General features: G+C 38.4%; 2 protein-coding genes across 3 annotated transcripts in view; one reads left to right on the plus strand and one right to left on the minus strand.

Moving 5' to 3' along the window:
* Positions 1-3,207: 3,207 nt before the first annotated feature.
* Positions 3,208-20,000, plus strand: part of LOC115225106 — a 23,307-nt gene continuing 6,514 nt past the window's right edge. For both annotated transcript variants that reach the window (XM_029796032.2, XM_029796033.2), the window contains exons 1-3: positions 3,208-3,364; positions 5,955-6,019; positions 19,166-19,204. In XM_029796032.2, coding sequence (XP_029651892.1) covers positions 5,980-6,019; positions 19,166-19,204 — 79 coding nt within the window. In that variant the 5' untranslated portion in view covers positions 3,208-3,364; positions 5,955-5,979. The remainder of the gene's footprint in view (positions 3,365-5,954; positions 6,020-19,165; positions 19,205-20,000) is intronic.
* LOC118768153 overlaps positions 14,953-20,000 on the minus strand; it is a 75,187-nt gene continuing 70,139 nt past the window's right edge. Inside the window, exon 2 of the mRNA XM_036514090.1 lies at positions 14,953-15,292. Within this exon, the coding sequence (XP_036369983.1) occupies positions 15,057-15,292 (236 nt within the window). The 3' untranslated portion in view covers positions 14,953-15,056. The remainder of the gene's footprint in view (positions 15,293-20,000) is intronic.

Below are 20,000 nucleotides of genomic sequence, written 5' to 3' on the forward strand. Positions count from 1 at the left end.
TCAGAATGTATAGAAATACTACTAAGCATTTTGCCTGGCATGCCAACATTTCTGCCAGCTCGTACAAATGCACACACACACACACACGAACACACAAACACACAAACACACACACACACAAACACATACATACATGTAAACACACACACACACACAAACACATACATACATGTAAACACACACACACACACAAACACATACATACATGTAAACACACACACACACACAAAAACACATACATACATGTAAACACACACACACACACAAACACATACATACATGTAAACACACACACACACACAAACACATACATACATGTAAACACACACACACACGAACACATACATACATGTAAACACACACACACACGAACACATACATACATGTAAACACACACACACAAACACATACATACATGTAAACACACACACACACGAACACACACACACACAAACACATACATACATGTAAACACACACACACACACAAACACATACATACATGTAAACACACACACACACACAAACACACACACACACACACAAACACCCCACACACACACACACAAACACATACATACATGTAAACACACACACACACACAAACACATACATACATGTAAACACACACACACACACAAACACACACACACACACACAAACACCCCACACACACACACACAAACACATACATACACGCACATATATCCCTGAAAATTTCATATCCATCATCAGCGTTACTAAATACATTCGCAAGTATTTCAGGAATTATCTTCCGCACGGCTAATTAATTAATTGCATTCTTTAAGTTCGGCTAATCTATTCCTTCGTCTGGGAGACGGAAAGAGAGAAAATGCCCTGCAGCCAAATTGAGAAAAGCTGTGATGGTCAGATAAGGAAGGAGAAGGAAATTATTAACAAAATTATAAATTTAATCACTTCACATATGTTAAATATGTGAAACAGAAATGAAAAATGTTATAGGTGTAAGAGTGGCTGTGTGGTAAGTAGCTTGCTTACCAACCACAAGGTTCTGGGTTCAGTCCAACTGCATGGCACCTTGGGCAAGTGTCTTCTGCTATAGCCCCGGGCCGACAAAAGCCTCGTGGGTGGATTTGGTTGATGGAAACTGAAAGAAGCTCCGTTGTGTATGTATATCATCATCATCATCATCATCGTTTAATGTCCGTTCTCCATGCTAGCATGGGTTGGACGGTTCGACCAGGGTTCTGGGAAGCCAGAAGGCTGCACCAGGCTCCAGTCTTATCTGGCAATGTTTCTACAGCTGGATGCCCTTCCTAACGCCAACCACTCCGTGTGTGTAGTGGGTGCTTTTTACGTGCCACCTGCACATATATATATATATATATATATATGAAAATAGTGATGCAATACGAGAGTATTGCTTTCCAGTAAAGGATAGCCCATGAGGGTAAAATTATACATAAAAGTAAATAAATGGTACAACGAAGTACCGATATTTACTGAAAAATGACGATCGTTATAAATACGACGCTAATGTATAGCTTCACTGCGTATGTACTATTGTATATTGTTGAGGTTTATGCAGCTGATGAGGATAAATCAATTATACGATTGGCATTCGTATTTTGAAAAATCCGAAACCGGTACTGCATTATCCGTTATCTAGGTTTTTCATTTTTCAGATGTTCTTCCTAGAGATAAGACAAATTTTTTTCATGTTTGTTGCACACACGCATCTTTACTAGTACATACGCAGTGAAGCTATACATTAGTGCCGTATTTATTACGTTCGCTATTTCCAGTAAATATCGGTACTTCGTTGTATCATTTATTTACTTTTATATATATATATATATATATATATATATACTTATATATATATACATACATATATATATATATATATATATATATATATATATATATATATATATATATATATATATATATATGTATATATATATGTATCATCATCATCATCGTTTAACGTCCATTTTCCATGCTCGCATGGGCTGGACGGTTCGACTGGGGTCTGGGAAGCCAGGAGGCTGCACCAGGCCCAGTCTGATCTGGCAGTGTTTCTACAGCTGGATGCCCTTCCTAACGCCAACCACTCCGTGAGTGTAGTGGGTGATTTCTACGTGCCAGGTGAGGCTGGCAACGGTCATGATTGGTTGGTGCTTTTTACATGCCACCGGCACGGAGGCTAGTCGGGGCGGCACTGGCAATGGGCACATTCGGATGGTTCTTTTACGTGCCACCGGCACATGTGTGTGTATATATATATGTATGTATGTGCATGTATATGTTTGTGTGTATGTGTTTGTCCCCCTCCCAACATCGCTTGACAACCAATGCTGGTGTGTTTACATCCCTGTAACTTAGCAGTTCGGCAAAAGAGACCAATAGAATAAGTACTAGGCTTCCAAAGAATAAGTCCTGGGGTCGATTAGCTCGACTAAAGGCGGTGCTCCAGCATGGCCACAGTCACATTACTGAAACAAGTAAAAGAGTAAACTTAGCGGTTCGGCAAAAAGAGACCAATAGAATTAGTACTAGGCTTCCAAAGAATAAGTCCTGGGGTCGATTAGCTCGACTAAAGGCGGTGCTCCAGCATGGCCACAGTCAAATGACTGAAACAAGTAAAAAGAGTAAACTTAGCGGTTCGGCAAAAGATACCGATAGAATGAGTACCGGGCTTACAAAAGAATAAGTCCTGGGGTCGATTAGCTCGACTAAAGGTGGTGCTCCAGCATGGCCACAGTCACATGACTGAAACAAGTAAAAGAGTAAACTTAGCGGTTCGGCAAAAAGAGACCAATAGAATTAGTACTAGGCTTCCAAAGAATAAGACCTGGGGTCGATTAGCTCGACTAAAGGCGGTGCTCCAGCATGGCCACAGTCACATGACTGAAACAAGTAAAAGAGTAAACTTAGCGGTTCGGCAAAAAGAGACCAATAGAATTAGTACTAGGCTTCCAAAGAATAAGTCCTGGGGTCGATTAGCTCGACTAAAGGTGGTGCTCCAGCATGGCCACAGTCAAATGACTGAAACAAGTAAAACACTAAAAGAGTATATAACAGCTGAAAAATAAAAGATAAAATCAGTTTTTACAAAAATTGCCGGAACAAAACCTTTTTCTTCTACATTTTCTCTGAAACATTGTGCTCTCTCTCTCTCTCTCTCTCTTCTGGGTGTGTGTGTCATTGTGTATGATATTTCCTTCCTTGATATGATCACAGTACAACAGGATTTGAGCAACTCCCTAAACAGGATCTGAATTTCATTCATCATTGGAAATTTGAGGCGAGTGATTCACTAGACCAGATCTAAATTGAAGCATCTATACACTGTATTCATACCCGCAAAAACAAAAACGGTAAGTTGACAATACCTGTAATTAACAGAATTATTTAAAACCTTTGACAAATCTTTATATATAAACTAGCAGTATCGCCCGGCGTTGCTCGGGTTTGTAAGGGAAATAACTATGTATGCATTTTTAGAGATGTAAAGTATAATAGCCATCTCAATATGGCTAACCACAAAGAGGGGGTGTTACTGTAGCTTTTTACGTTCTGAGATTTAATAATACATTTTTAGAGAGTTACTTCCCTTATATAATAGCAAAAAAAATGCATTAAAAATGGGGGAAAATGATGGTAATTTTTTTTTTAAATCGTAGACTCATGCTAATACCTAGAAGGGCTCGATATGAATCACGACTATAAGATACCCGGTTTTGGTTAAACTGCACCGCAAAATGTGGGAGTAGTTAGGAATCTAAATCGAAGGGGACAGACACTCACACAACTACAGTTTTATATATAAAGACTAGCAGTATCGCCCGGCGTTGCTCGGATTTGTAAGGGAAATAACTATATAAGCATTTTTAGAGAGTTACTTCCCTTATAGATGCCAATTCGGGCTTTCTTAGCCATTTCTGTTTTGGTGTCTTCAAGCCATGAAGTCGTTGTTCTAAAAGAACGCTGGTCTCCTTGACAACGCTTTACGACGTTGATTTCCTTACACTCCCTTCCCCACAGCTTCACGAGGGAGGGAAGAAGGGGGAGAAGCAAACAGGTGCAGCTGTGACCATGGACGCCAACTCCGCCGCCATCGACACACGAAAAATTATGCATTAAAATGGAATAAAAAATGATGTTAAATTATTTTTTAAATCGTAGACTCATCGTAGATGCGCGCTAATACTCAAACGGGCTCGATATTAATCACGACTATAAGATACCTGAATTTGGTTAAACTGCACCGCAAAATGTGGGAGTAGTTTGTCCCCCTAGCATTGCTTGACAACCGATGCTGGTGTGTTTATGTCCCCGTCACTTAGCAGTTCAGCAAAAGAGACCGATAGAATAAGTACTGGGCTTACAAAAGAATAAGTCCCGGGGTCGATTTGCTCGATTAAAGGCGGTGCTCCAGCATGGCCGCAGTCAAATGACTGAAACAAGTAAAAGAGTAAAGAATATAAGAAAAACATCTTTAAATGATTATTCCGGAGCATTTTTACCATCTGCTTCTATTACTGCTTCCCTCTTGCTTAGCAGACGGTCAGACCATCATTTAACCCTTTCGTTACTGTATTTATTTTGAGATGCTCTGTGTTTCTTTCAATTATTTTAAATATAACAAAGGATTTAGTAAAATAACTTGGTTATCATTCAACTAGTATCAGTAACATAAATTGTGACTAAGGTTTGGCAGAAGATTTGAAATCAAAACTTTTGGAAACAAGACATTTGTACACAGAGCCAGAAGCGGTTTCAGCCAGGTTGGTAACAAAAGGGTTAAGAATTGTTTCTCTATCATATATTTTAACCCTTTTGTTACCATTTTCTGTCGAGATGCTCTGTGTTTCTTTCAATTAATTTTAAATATAACAAAGAATTTAGTAAAATAACTTAGTCATCATTAAGCTAGTGTTAGGAACATAAATTGTGACTAAGGTTTGGCAGAAGATTTGAAATCAAAACTTTTGAAAACAAGACATTTGTACTACAGGGTCAGAGGTGGTTTCAGCCAGGTTCGTATCAAAAGGGTTAAGAATTGTTTCTCTATCATATATTTTAACCCTTTTGTTACCATTTTCTGTCGAGATGCTCTGTGTTTCTTTCAATTAATTTTAAATATAACAAAGAATTTAGTTAAATAACTTAGTTATCGTTAAGCTAATGTTAGGAACATAAATTGTGATTAAGGTTTGGTGGAAGATTTTAATTCAAAACTTATGAAAATCAGACATTTGTACTACAGAGCCAGAGGTGCTTTCAGCCGGGTTGGTATCAAAATGGTTAAGAATTGTTTCTCTATTATATATTTTTAAGCCTTTTGTTACCATATTCTGTCGAGATGCTCTGTGTTTCTTTCAATTAATTTTAAATATAACAAAGAATTTAGTAAAATAACTCAGTTATCATTAAGCTAGTGTTCGGAATATTAATTGTGACTAAGGTTTGGTGGAAGATTTTAATTCAAGACTTATGAAAACAAGACATTTGTACTACAGGGTCAGAGGTAGTTTCAGCCAGGTTGGTATCAAAAGGGTTAAGAAATGCTTCTCTATTATATATTTTAAACCGTTCTTTACCATATTTCTGTCAAGATGCCCTGTGTTTCTTTCAATTACTTTAAATATAACAAAGAATTTAGTAAAATAACTTAGTTATCGTTAAGCTAGTGTTAGGAACATAAATTGTGACTAAGATTTGGTGGAAGATTTTAATTCAAGACTTATGAAAACAAGACATTTGTACTAAAGAACCAGAGCCGGTTTCAGCCGGGTTGGTCACGAAAGGGTTAAAGATGTTTTTGTTAAATATTGTTATTGTTTTCGTTGAACAAAATTTGTTGGAAAAAAGCCACAATAATTACGTACCAACACAATAGATATCACACTATTGTTTGTTTGTTGTGAAATTAGTGGAACTGAAATAATTTTTGTTTTTTTTCAGTTTTAGAAAATTATCTTCACAGATCATGGACATTCTAAAGTTCTTTTGTTTGTATGCACTGTGTTGTAAGTTATTATTATTATTATTATTAAGTATTATAAAAATATTTGCTCAGTGATTATTATTATTATTATTATTATTTGCTATTTTTCTTCTTCTTAAAAATTCATTCTCGTTAAGGTGTAACCTATGCAAGTAAACAGAAGTCTGGAATTTGGTCCCCCACATAAATTGGGTTTTCCCTGTTTTGACAGGGATATTTCAAATTGTTTTTCCTCTTCCTCCTCCTCCTCCTCCACCACCACTTCCACCTAACTAATCCATTCCAGTCAACTATGAATATATCCTAGCAGCACGGACTTTGTCAGTGAACAGGTCGCGGATTTTAGCGACGAAAATATTTTGACAAATTAAACTTAAATGTTGGAGTGAATCGAACGGCTTTTGTGTGTTTCTTAAATGGCTTACAAACACCTTCCACGCTGCAATTGTTTTCGTTTCAGCACACGATCTCAGATCAAATCACTTGCTATGCGAGTACATCTCCGATATTATTATGAAGATCTATTAATTAAAAAACAGAAGAAAACCTTGAAAGTTACAAATTTTTTATTTTGCTTAAGTGTTATAAAAATATTTGCTCAGTGATTATTATTATTATTATTATTATTCAGTAGTTTTATTTTTATAGCGTGCTTTCACTTCACTACCGAGCGCAGCTCTGTGTGCCTTGGGTATGTGCTGTGATTTGTTGTGATGCTCTGATGGTTATTGTATGGAAAGTGTTCTGCGTAGGATGTGTGCAGTGCCAGTAGTGCAATTTTCTGTATGTTATATGTGTTTGTAAGTCCTGGTGTTTTTGTTATGTATTTGTCTGAATATTTTTTTATCATGCCTAATGCACCTACTATGATAGGAATTGTTTCTGTTTTCAGGTTCCACATTCTGGTTACCTCTATTTCCAGGTCTTTGTATTTTGAGAGTTTCTCAATTTATTTTAGAGACACGTTGTCATCTGCCGGTATTGATACATCAATTAGAAAGCATTTTTTTTCTTCATGATCTCTGACAACTATATCTGGTCTGTTGGCCTTAATTTCTCTATCTGTATGTATCGGCATATCCCAGAGTATGGTTGCTTTCTCGTTTTCTGTGACCTTTTCTGGCATAATCCTATACCATCTTTTTTCTGTTGTTATTCCATAATGTTGGCATAGCTTCCAATGTATGTAGGTTCCAACTCTGTCATGTCTGTGAATATATTCCTTCTTAGCCAAGACTGGGCAGCTAGAGATAATATGATTTATTGTTTCTTGTCCATCTCCACATATTCTGCAGTTACTTGTAATATTTTTTTTCGTTACATGTTTTTGGTAATTTCTGGTGGGGAGGCTTTGGTCTTGTGCTGCAATTAAAAATCCCTCTGTTTCTGCTTTGAGTCCTGAGCTTCTCAACCATTGCTGGGATTTTTCTTTGTCTATTTCTTTTGCGTTTAGTTTAGTGCAGTATTTACCATGAAGGGGCTTTTCTTGCCATCGTTTTATCATGGTTCGTTGCTGTTCTACTTTTAGTTTGGATTTCATTTGTTTTATAGCTTTTGTTGTTTCTTCATCTTCTTTTTCTTCTTCTTCATGTTTATTAGGTGGTATGATTTCTTGTTTGTATTTGTCAGCTTCCTTAAATACTGAGAACAGTTTTTTGTTTTGCTCGTGTTTTGCCGCTATCTGGATCAGTTTTCCTTCCTTCTGAAGTAGATATTTTTGCAGTCCTATGGTGGTTATTTTATAGTAGTTTTCCAGCTTATAAGGCCTCTACCACCTTCTATACGTTGTATATATAGTCTTTCTATGTCAGATTTTGGGTGATGCATCCTAGATCCTGTCATTATTTTTCTTGTTTTCCTATCTATTTTGGTCAGTTCATTTCGTGTCCAGTTAAGGATATTGTAGCTGTAACTTATAACTGGGACAGCTAAAGTGTTGATACCTATTATCTTGTTTTTAGCATTGAGCTCTGTTTTTAGTATTGATCTAACTCGTCTATAATATTCTTTTTTTATTTTCTCTTTCATTTGTGTGTGTTGTGTCTTATCTAGTTCATGGATTCCTAAGTATTTGTAAGTTTGGCTTTGGTCTAATTCTTTTATTTCATTGGTTTTATCTAGTGTGATGTTGTTACTCTTAACTAGTTTTCCTCTTTTCATGGTTACTTTGGCGCATTTTTCTAATCCAAATTTCATATCTATTTCTTTGGTAAATCCATGAACTGTCTTTAATAGTGTTTCCAGCTGTTTGTCATTTGCAGCGTATAGTTTTAGGTCATCCATATATAAAAGGTGGCTGATCGTTTTGCCGTAACATTTATATCCGCATCCAGTTCTATTTAGTATATCAGATAGGGGTGACAGTGCCAAGCAGAAAAGGAGTGGAGAGAGCGTGTCTCCATGGAATATTCCTCTTCTAATGGGGATGTCTTTGGTTTTCATGAGTCCCTCTTTTGTTTGGAGGTGTAGGACTGTTTGCCATTTATTCATAGAGTGCACTATGAATTTTATGATTGTTGGTGCTACTTTGTTAATGGCTAGTGTTTCGAGGATCCATGTGTAGGGGATGCTATCAAACGCCTTTTTGTAGTCAATCCAGGCCATACTGAGGCCTTTCTTCTTTCTGTGACTGTCTTCAGTTATGGCTTTATTAATCATTAGTTGATCTTTACAGCCATATGAGACTTTGCGGCATCCTTTCTGCTCTTTTGGGAACAGTTTGTTTTCGTCCAGGTGCTTGTTCAGCCTTTGCGATATCACTGCAGTAAATGCCTTGAACATAGTAGGGAGGCAGGTTATTGGTCTGTAGTTTTCTGGTTTTGCTGTTTCATTTGATTTGGGAATTAAGATGGTTTTCCCCTTCGTGAGCCATTCAGGCATTGTCTCTGGCTCTGCTAGTATGTTGTTAAAGTTTTCAGCCAGCTTTTTGTGCATTCCTGTTAGATATTTCAACCAGAAGTTGGGGATCTTGTCATGCCCAGGTGCCTTCCAGTTGCTTAGTCTTTGCAGTGCCTGGGTGACCTCTTCAGTTGTTATGGGGGTCCAAAGTTGTTCAGATGCCGAGTTTGTTATTTTGATACTCCTTTTTTCGGTTGTTCGTTCGCCGACCATATTTCTCTCCAGAATTCTTCCAATTCTTCTGCCGTTGGTGCTGCAGTGACTTCTATTTTATTTTTGCCCAGTTCTTGGTAGAACTTTTTGGGGTTGGAGTTGAACTTTTTGTTTTGTTCAAAGAAGCGTTGGCGGATCCTTTGTGCTTTGGCAAGGATATCTTGCTTCAGCTTTTCTTTTATCTCAGGCAAATCTTTCTCTGTGATGTTATATTTGCGGAGTATTTTTGTTCTCTTTTTGTTGCTCAGTAGCGTTGATTGTTTGCTGATTTCATTAAGAATCGACAGGTCTTTTCTAATTTTTTTTATTTTGTTTTGGATGTTATTTATCCACAGGGTTTGTTTGGGTGGTGGTACTCCTGTTTGGGCAGGTTTGGGTGAGTATCCAGCTTCTTTTGTGGCTGCAGTGGCTGCTGCGTATATTAAGTCATTTAGCTCAGTGATATCACTTTTTTTTGTTTCAGTGGCTATTAGTTCAGTGACGGCTAGGTTTATGCTATTTATAATTGGTGTTGTTATTTCGTTTATTTTGATTCTTGGGAGGTATGGTCGGTGGTCCATTTTGAGCTCTGTGGTTTTCAGTTCTTTGATTATTTTATTTTTTATATTATCATAATCATTAGGCTCCCCTTCGTTGTTTACATCGTGTTTGTTGGGAATGTTGCGCTTGTCTTCGTGTTTTACAGTTTCAGTGTTTATATTATTGGGCATTGTTGTGTGGCTTCTATCTACATTATTATTATTATTATTGTTATCATTATTATTATTATTATTATTATTATTATTATTATTATTATTGTTGTTGTTATCATTATTATTATTATTATTATTATTATTATTATTGTTATCATTATTATTATTATTATTATTATTGTTATCATTATTATTATTATTATTATTATTATTGTTATCATTATTATTATTATTATTATTATTATTATTATTATTATTGTTGTTGTTATCATTATTATTATTATTATTATTATCATTATTGTTATCATTATTATTATTATTATTATTATTATTATTGTTATCATTATTATTATTATTATTATTATTATTATTATTATTATCATTATTGTTATCATTATTATTATTATTATTATCATTGTCATTTACCTTTAATCTGCATGTTTGATGCAATCACCTGCCGGGGCACACCCAGCGCCCTAGGGCAAGTGAAGGTTAAGAGTTGTTGAAATATAGCTGAAAGCTTGGGGAGGGGAAGTAGAGATATATCTCCATGTAATACAAACACAAACATTTACATTGATAGGGTTTTTCTAAGGATGTGGGCAGTACTTGTTAGCACAATCTTTTGGATTTCCTTGAGACATGGTTTTCCAGGGATATTGTCTAGGTGCTTCTGACATCCCTTTTTTATCATACCTAGGGCACCTACAATAACAGGAACAGTTTTTGTTTTAAGATTCCACATCCTCTGTATTTCGATTTCCAGGTCCTTATATTTACTAAGTTTGTCAAATTCCTTGACAGATACATTTTTATCAGTGGGGACGCTTACTTCTATTAGTCTGCAGGTATTTTCTTCCCTGTCTTTAACAATTATGTCTGGTCGATTAGCCTTGATCGTTCTGTCAGTGTTGACTGGAAAATCCCAGAGGATGGTGACATCTTTACCTTCAACAACTGGCTGAGGATGGTGTTCATACCAGTTAGCAGGAGTGTCGGATTTGTAGTGTTTACATATCTTCCAATGTATATACTGTCCTACCCTATCGTGGCGATTTTTGTATTCGTTTGGTGTCAGCACAGGACATCCCGAAACGAGATGGTCTATCGTTTCGTCAAATGTGTCGCAGAATCTGCATTTAGGGTCAGTACCGTTTCGGAGAACGTTAGCCTGGTAATTTCTGGTAAACAAGCTTTGATCTTGTGCTGCCATTATGAAACCTTCAGTCTCTGCTTTCAATCCAGAGCTCTTCAGCCACTGATGGGTTGTTGCTTGGTCTACATCAGCATTTTGGCTTCGGAGAATATATTGTCCATGCAGGGGCTTCTGGCTCCACCGCCTCTGAATTGGATTCTGCCCGTTCTTTTTTGCAGTCTGCTTGATTCGCTTTGCTTGCTTGGTAGCAGTGGTTTCCGGGTCTTCATCTGATTCAAGGTTAATGTCTAGTTCCCTTTCGAACTTATAAGCTTCCTTGACAATAGAATGCAGCTTTTTGCTGCTTTCGTGTTCGCACACAAGTCGCAGCATCCAGTCCTTTGTACTAGATAGGTACTTGTTCATTCCTACAGTAGAGGTCTTATAGCACAGCTCTAATTGCATCATTCCTCTCCCCCCACTGCTTCTAGGTAGGTACAAGCAGTCTACATCTGCCTTAGGGTCGTGCATGCTCTTGGATGTCAGTAACTTTCTTGTCTTCCTGTCCAAGCGTTGGAGTTCCGTAAGGTTCCAGTTAATGATGTTAAAACTGTGCTGGACTACTGGAAGTGCCAGGGTGTTAATGGCCTCAATGCAATTTTTGGAGTTGAGTTCAGTCTTCAGTACAAGCCTTATTCTCCTATAGTATTCCTTTCTTATTTTTTCCTTCATAGTAGCATGATGTATACCATCTCCTTCGTTGATTCCTAGGTATTTGTAACTTTCCTGTGGGTCAAGTTCCTTGATGGTAGTGTCAATATCTAATTTAACAGAAGCTGTTTGCCTGAGCTTGCCTCTTACAAAAGTTGCTTTAGCACACTTATCAAGGCCAAAATCCATTCCGATATCATTGCTAAACTCTTTAACAGTTGTTAGCAGCCCTTCTAGCTCTTGGTCATTCCTGGCAAACAGCTTTAGGTCGTCCATATAGAAAAGGTGGTTTATTAACTTACTAAAAACTTTGTACCCATATCTGGTACTATCCAATTCGTTTGAGAGTGGGATCAGTGCCATGCAAAAAAGTAATGGAGAGAGGGAGTCACCTTGAAAGATGCCTCGTTTGATGTTGATGCTGTTGGACTGGCTCATCCCATTACTATGGCTTAGAAAGAGACGTGTGTTCCACATGGTCATGCTATTCTCTAAGAATTTTGAGACGACAGGAGAGATCTTGTATATCTCAAGGGCCTTGAGTATCCATTTATGTGGGACACTGTCATACGCTTTCCTGTAGTCTATCCATGCCATACTCAGGTTTTTGTTTTTGCTCCGGCAATTCTCTACAATCATTCTGTTTATGAGCAATTGGTCTTTATTATTATTATTATTATTAGTTATTGTTATTATTATTATTATTATTATTGTTGTTATTATTATTATTATTATTATCATTATCATTATTATTATTATTATTATTATTATTGTTCTTATTGAGTGAGAGAGCAGTGCATGTCATCAAAGTGACACTGGCGTAAAATATACGAAGCCCAGTATACCCATCATGACTACCCATCTGATAAAGGTACACTAGGCACATGCATCACAACCATATGTGCAGGACATGGTGATCTCCTATCAAGATAAACAGTGCATGACTTTGCAGGTGGGGCCCAGTTTGAATTTTCTTCAGGTCGAGTAGTCCATCGCACTCAAAAGGTCCCTAAATAAGGGTTGTTTAAGGATGATGAACGAAACACCCATGTTTCCAAAGGTGAATTATTCAAACCAAATGTGCACGACATGGTGAACTCATATCAAGATAAACAGTGCATGACTTTGCAGGTGGGGCCCAGTTAGAATTTTCTTCTGGTCGAGTAGCCCATCCCGCTCAAAAGGTCCCTAAATAAGGGTTGTTTAAGGATGATGAACGAAACACCCATGTTTCCAGAGGTGAATTACTCAAACCCCAAAGAATCCCTCTCAACACATGGCTATGATGCTCCCCCACTGCTTCTGCTCGTGATCAGAGTTGCACATATCATCAGCCACTAAGGGACATGCTCAACTGGTTACGGTCAAACAACTGACAAGCAAATCTGTGGTATTGAGCAGAATATTTGCTGTAGCCCATCTTTTATACCAAGACAAAACAATGTACATGATAACACTTCCAATCAGTTAAGATTAGAAGCCATGAGAGCCACTGCCTGGTACTGCATCAGAGCATTTATTATTATTATTATTATTATCATTATTATTATTACTTTTTTTTTCTTCTTTCAAATTTGCTTCCATTTCTTGCCGAGTGTCTTCCCGACTCCTAGGGCAAAGAAACTCAGAGTATACATTGGTAGGACATTAAACCAAACTCAATAGTTCGTTCATTTTTTTTTTTTTTTTTTTTAAAGTTATATTAAAATACATGAGCAGCAACAGTTCTCACATCGACAATGCTCTTCTCAATACGTGTGATGTACCAGTTAAGACAATCTTTTGTACTTCTTGCAGGAATGGTAAGCCAGGGATCATTCTCATATAATTTTCGGTTCCCTTCTTGATCATTCCTAGTGCTCCTACGATCACTGGTATTGTAACCGCCTTGAGATGCCACATTTTCTCAATTTCAATGAGTAGGTCTTTATATTTTCTGAGCTTGTCAAACTCTTTCGCTGAGATATTATGATCACAGGGGATGCTCATATCGATCAATAAGCAAACTTTATTGTTTTGGTCTTTCACAACAATATCTGGTTTATTGGCCTTGATGGTTCGGTCTGTATGTATGTCTGTATCATTATTATTATTATTATTATTATTACTATTATTATTATTATTATTATTATTATAGTGTGTTTGTCTAAACTCTTTCTTCCCAATGACTTTTTATCCTATGTGTCCCTTTTCTTCTGCTTAAAGTGGAATAAGTAGAACTAGAGGTGACAATGGGGATAAAGAAGCATAAAAAGGGGTCGCAGGATGTGTGACGAAAGAGCTTAGACAAAGAAATTAAATAAAAATAATGCAGCCACCGAGGAACTTGCTCAACTGGTTAATGTCAAACAACTGACAAGCAAATCTGTGGTATTGAGCAGAATATTTGCTGTAGCCCATCTTTTATACCAAGACAAAACAATGTACATGATAACACTTCTAATAAGTTAAGATCAGAAGCCATGAGAACCACTGCCTGGTACTACATCAGGGCTTTTATTTATTTATTTTTTTTCTCTCCTTGTTTCTTTTCTGTGTATCTTTCTGTTGAAGAGCGTAGGCTCGAAACATAAAAGACTTGTTCTATTTCTATTCCTGAGCGCCATACTAATACAATTGTTTCTTTGTACTCCACCTGCCTTCGTCTTTTGTTTATATTCATAAAGCTTCCCGTTATATATATATATGTATATATGTATATTGAATCGCTAGCTTCTGCACACATTTTTTTTCTCTCCTTGTTTCTCTCCGTGTTTCTTTTCTGTGTATCTTTCTGTTGAAGAGCGTAGGCTCGAAACGTAAAAGACTTGTTCTATTTCTATTCCTGAGCGCCATACTAATACATTTGTTTGTTTGTACTCAACCTGCCTTTGTCTTTTGTTTATTTTCGTAAACCATCCCGTTATATATCACGCGCTCAGGTGGTCTCACTTTTGTCCTATATTCTACCACTACCTTCTGACTGCACCTCACCTTCACGGATCAAAGTGACTTTGTTATTGATGTGAAATCCTTAAAATATACCACAACATGTATACATTTTTAACCTTGAACTTTCAACCTTTTTCTCTGCTTGTTTCTTTTCTGTGTATCTTTCTGTCGAAGAGCGTAGGCTCGAAACGTAAAAGACTTGTTTTATTTCTATTCCTGAGCGCCATACTAATACAATTGTTTGTTTGTACTCCACCTGCCTTCGTCTTTTGTTTATTTTCGTTAACCTTCCTTTTATTTTACTTATTCAGTTGTCTTATTTTTATCACATGCTTTTACTGCACAACTGAGCATCAAATTGGATCAGGCCTCGACCTCCTTGGGCTCTGGGAAGGTAAAGGCGACCTACGTCTGCCTTTGGGTGGTGCATCCTATTACAACTCAGCAGCTTGCGTATTTTCCTATCTATTTTCTTTACTTCACTCAGAGTGCTTTCCGTATGGGCTGTAGTTTGTTGCGGTGCTCTTATTTTCACTGTACTGAAAGTACTTTGTGCACTTTGAGGGACTTTGAATCCAAAGAGTAGAAATGTTACCAGTAGGACTAACTTCATAGTGGCCGTTGTAGCAACGACCATTTTCCCAGGCAATAGGCCTCTTCATATTGGGTACTTCTTCAGTACGAAGAAGGACGTTTCCTCCCAACACAACTGGACCTGAAATAAATAGATAAATTAATATTAGTGACTGCTTTGCTATGTGAAAGATTTCAGGGTTATTTTTTTCATCATCGTCATTGTTTGAACACCTATTTTTCCAAGCTTAGAATCAGAGTTTTCTTTATATACAACTCAGTGCTGGTGGCACATAAGAGAACCATCCGAACGTGGCCGTTGCCAGCGCTGCCCCGACTGGCTTCCGTGACGGTGGCACGTAAAAAGCACCATCCGATTGTGGCCGTTGCCAGCCTCGTCTGGCACCTGTACCGGTGGCACGTAAAAAGCAACATCCGATCGTGGCCGTTTGCCATCCTCGCCTGGTCCCCATGCCGGTGGCACATAAAAAGCACCATCCAATCGTGGCCGTTTGCCAGCTTCGTCTGGCACGTAAAAAGCACCCACTACACTCACGGAGTGGTTGGCATTAGGAAGGGCATCCAGCCGTAGAAACATTGCCAGATCAGACTGGGCCTGGTGCAGCCTTCTGGCTTCCCAGACCCCAGTTGAACCGTCCGACCCATGCCAGCATGGAAAGCGGACGCTAAACGATGATAATGATGATGGTGGATGTTCTTTCTATCATAATATCCCAGTCTATTGAGTAACAAAGAACTTGGACATGTTTTACCTAGTAGACTGGAAACAAATGATAATATATATATATATTTCTTTATTGCCCACAAGGGGCTAAACACAGAGGGGACAAACAAGGACAGACATAGGTATTAAGTCGATTACATCGACCCCAGTGCGTAACTGGTTCTTATTTAATCGACCCCGAAAGGATGAAAGGCAAAGTCGACCTCGGCGGAATTTGAACTCAGAATGTAGTGGTAGACAAAATACCTATTTCTTTATTACCCACAGGGGGCTAAACACAGAGGGGACAAACAAGGACAGACATAGGTATTAAGTCGATTACATCGACCCCAGTGCGTGACTGGTACTTAATTTATCAACCCCGAAAGGATGAAAGGCAAAAGTGACCTCGGTGGAATTTGAACTCAGAACGTAACAGCAGACAAAATACCGCTAAGCATTTCACCCCGAATGCTAAAGATTCTGCCAGCTCACCTTTTGCTTACTAAGATTGTGCAATATGTGAAGAATCCTAGAGATTCTTTTGAGGTGAACTTCAAGCAAATGACATCGCTAGGAAACCATTGTTTATGAACCAGTGAATGCAAAGGAAGTACAAACTCATTCAAGGTTATTAACCCTTTAGTGTTCACATTATTCTGCCAAAATTAATGCTTCTTCATCCACATTGCTTTGAACTAATCATGCATTATCTTGTAGCTTTGAGATTTTGATGAGGTAGCTGTTAATTTTTTAAAAGATATTGTAGGGTTGGTGTGAGAGACCAGATCTGGCCAGTTTGATCATAAAACAGGCAGAATACTTTTGGCCAGATATGGCCGGTTTAAATGCTAAAGGGTTAAACATGGAAAATACGTGAGAGAAAAAGGGTCTTCCTAGTCTGGACCCAACAGAGGGATCAGCTGTGCTAATTACAGTGGTATAATACATAAGGCAATGAAGGATATGACGACAGGGAAAGCCCCGGGTCCATCATGACTTATTGCTGAAATGCTTAAAATATCTGGCAGAGTATAAACCTGTGATGTGGTTCAACAACCAATCCCAACCAACCAGGATTCACCCTTTTGGTCATTGAATACACTCTGTGGCTTGCGGGACCTCCTTTTCTGCCAATCGGTTGCAAAGTTACCCTTTGACGGCTGAGTGGACTGGAGCAATGAAGTGAAAAGAAGTGTTTTGACATGTTTTCTCAAGCACAGCAAATCCCAAGAAGTCCCTTTTGATCATTGAATACACTATGTGGCTTGCGGGACCTCCGTTTGGGGGATTTTTCTGCCAATCGGTTGCAAAGTTACACTTTGACGGCTGAGTGGACTGGAGCAATGCAGAAGTGTTTTGACATGTTTTCTCAAGCACAGCAAATCCCAAGAAGTCCCTTTTGATCATTGAATACACTATGTGGCTTGCGGGACCTCCGTTTGGGGGATTTTTCTGAGACACCATTTCACCCTTTTCTGCCAATCGGTTGCAAAGTTACCCTTTGACGGCTGAGTGGACTGGAGCAATGCAGTGAAAAGAAGTGTTTTGACATGTTTTCTCAAGCACAGCAAATCACAAGAAGTCTTTTTTGGTCATTGAATACAATATGTGGCTTGCGGGACCTCCGTTTGGAGGATTTTTCTGAGTCACCATTTCACCCTTTTCTGCCAATCGGTTGCAAAGTTACCCTTTGACGGCTGAGTGGACTGGAGCAATGCAGTGAAAAGAAGTGTTTTGACATGTTTTCTCAAGCACAGCAAATCACAAGAAGTCCCTTTTGATCATTGAATACACTATGTGGCTTGCGGGACCTCCGTTTGGGGGATTTTTCTGAGTCACCATTTCACCCTTTTCTGCCAATCGGTTGCAAAATTACACTTTGACGGCTGAGTGGACTGGAGCAATGAAGTGAAAAGAAGTGTTTTGACATGTTTTCTCAAGCACAGCAAATCCCAAGAAGTCCCTTTTGATCATTGAATACACTATGTGGCTTGAGGGACCTCCGTTTGGGGGATTTTTCTGAGTCACCATTTCACCCTTTTCTGCCAATCGGTTGCAAAGTTACCCTTTGCCGGCTGAGTGGACTGGGACAATGAAATGAAATCAAGTGTTTTGACATGTTTTCTCAAGCACAGCAAATCCCAAGAAGTCCCTTTTGATCATTGAATACACTATGTAGCTTGCGGGACCTCCGTTTGGGGGATTTTTCTGATTCACCATTTCACCCTTTTCTGCCAATCGGTTGCAAAGTTACCCTTTGACAGCTGAGTGGACTGGAGCAATGCAGTGAAAAGAAATGTTTTGACATGTTTTCTCAAGCACAGCAAATCACAAGAAGTCCCTTTTGATCATTGAATACACTATGTGGCTTGCGGGACCTCCGTTTGGGGGATTTTTCTGAGTCACCATTTCACCCTTTTCTGCCAATCGGTTGCAAAGTTACCCTTTGACGGCTGAGTGGACTGGAGCAATGAAGTGAAAAGAAGTGTTTTGACATGTTTTCTCAAGCACAGCAAATCCCAAGAAGTCCCAGTCACTTGTCATCACCTCTATGAGACTCAGCATCCAAAGATCATATTTCACAATCGAGTTGCCAGGTCATAGTCCTAGTTATATCTACAAGTGTTAAATATTATTGCGCAATGGCCCAGTGGTTAGGGCAGCGGACTCGTGGTCGTAGGATCGCGGTTTCGATTCCCAGACCGGGTGTTGTGAGTGTTTATTGAGCGAAAACACATAAAGCTCCACGAGGCTCCGGTAGGGGATGGTGGTGATCCCTGCTGTACTCTTTCACCACAACTTCCTCTCACTCTTACTTCCTGTTTCTGTTGTACCTGTATTTCAAAGGGCCAGCCTTGTCACTCTCTGTGTCACGCTGAATATCCCTCAGAACTACGTTAAGGGTACACGTGTCTGTGGAGTGCTCAGCCACTTACACATTAATTTCACGAGCAGGCTTTTCCGTTGATTCGGATCAACCGGAACCATCGTCGTCGTAACCGACGGAGTGCTTCCATCTATTTCAAGGGGCTGGCCTTGTCACTCTCTGTGTCACGCTGAATATCCCCGAGAACTACGTTAAGGGTACACGTGTCTGTGGAGTGCTCAGCCACTTACACGTTAATTTCACGAGCAGGCTGTTCCGTTGATTCGGATCAACCGGAACCATCGTCGTCGTAACTGACGGAGCGCTTCCATTATTTAATTATTATAACATAAATATTAAACAATCCTGTTGATCAAATGTTAAATCTGAAAATCAAAACTTTATGTTTTTATCTCTTACAGGTTTGGCAAGCGCAGGAATTTATGATATTATCCAAAGTGGTAAATGGATTATCAAACCCTTTTCTCCCCTTTTAAACTAGGCATTACCTTTTCAGTTCCGTCTTCTATTTCTTTCCCTCAACTCATAACTTTCAGCCAATCTTTTGCTTTTCAAAATATTTTCGCTTATCTCTTAATTGTTTTTTAACTTTCTTATTTCAAACTTGGACGGTGGGTCAAGGCTGATGTTAAGATCCAAATTTCTTGGCACAATCTTAGCTATTGTGTCTGGAGGTAGTCTACTGAGCAAATCTTCAAAATGCTCCTTCCATCGAATTTTTGATCTAGGATTAATCTTAGCATCCGGCCACCCTTCCCTTTCACCATTTCACCCTTTTCTGCCAATCGGTTGCAAAGTTACACTTTGACGGCTGAGTGGACTGGAGCAATGCAGTGAAAAGAAGTTTGGTGGAAGATTTAATTCAAAACTCATGAAAACAAGACATTTGTACTACAGGGTCAGAGGTGGTTTCAGCCAGGTTGGTATCAAAAGGGTTAAGAATTGTTTCTCTATTATATATTTTAACCCTTTTGTTACCATATTTCTGTTGAGATGCTCTGTGTTCCTTTCAATTAATTTTAAATATAACAAAGAATTTAGTAAAATAACTTAGTTATCATTAAGCTAGTGTTAGGAACATAAATTGTGACTAAGGTTTGGTGGAAGATTTTAATTCAAGACTTATGAAAACAAGACATTTGTACTACAGGGTCAGAGGTGGTTTCAGCCAGGTTGGTATCAAAAGGGTTAAGAATTGTTTCTCTATTATATATTTTTAAAGATGATAGGAGAAAG

Source organism: Octopus sinensis, linkage group LG27 (assembly GCF_006345805.1).
Source record: "Octopus sinensis linkage group LG27, ASM634580v1, whole genome shotgun sequence".
Lineage (NCBI taxonomy): Eukaryota > Metazoa > Mollusca > Cephalopoda > Octopoda > Octopodidae > Octopus > Octopus sinensis.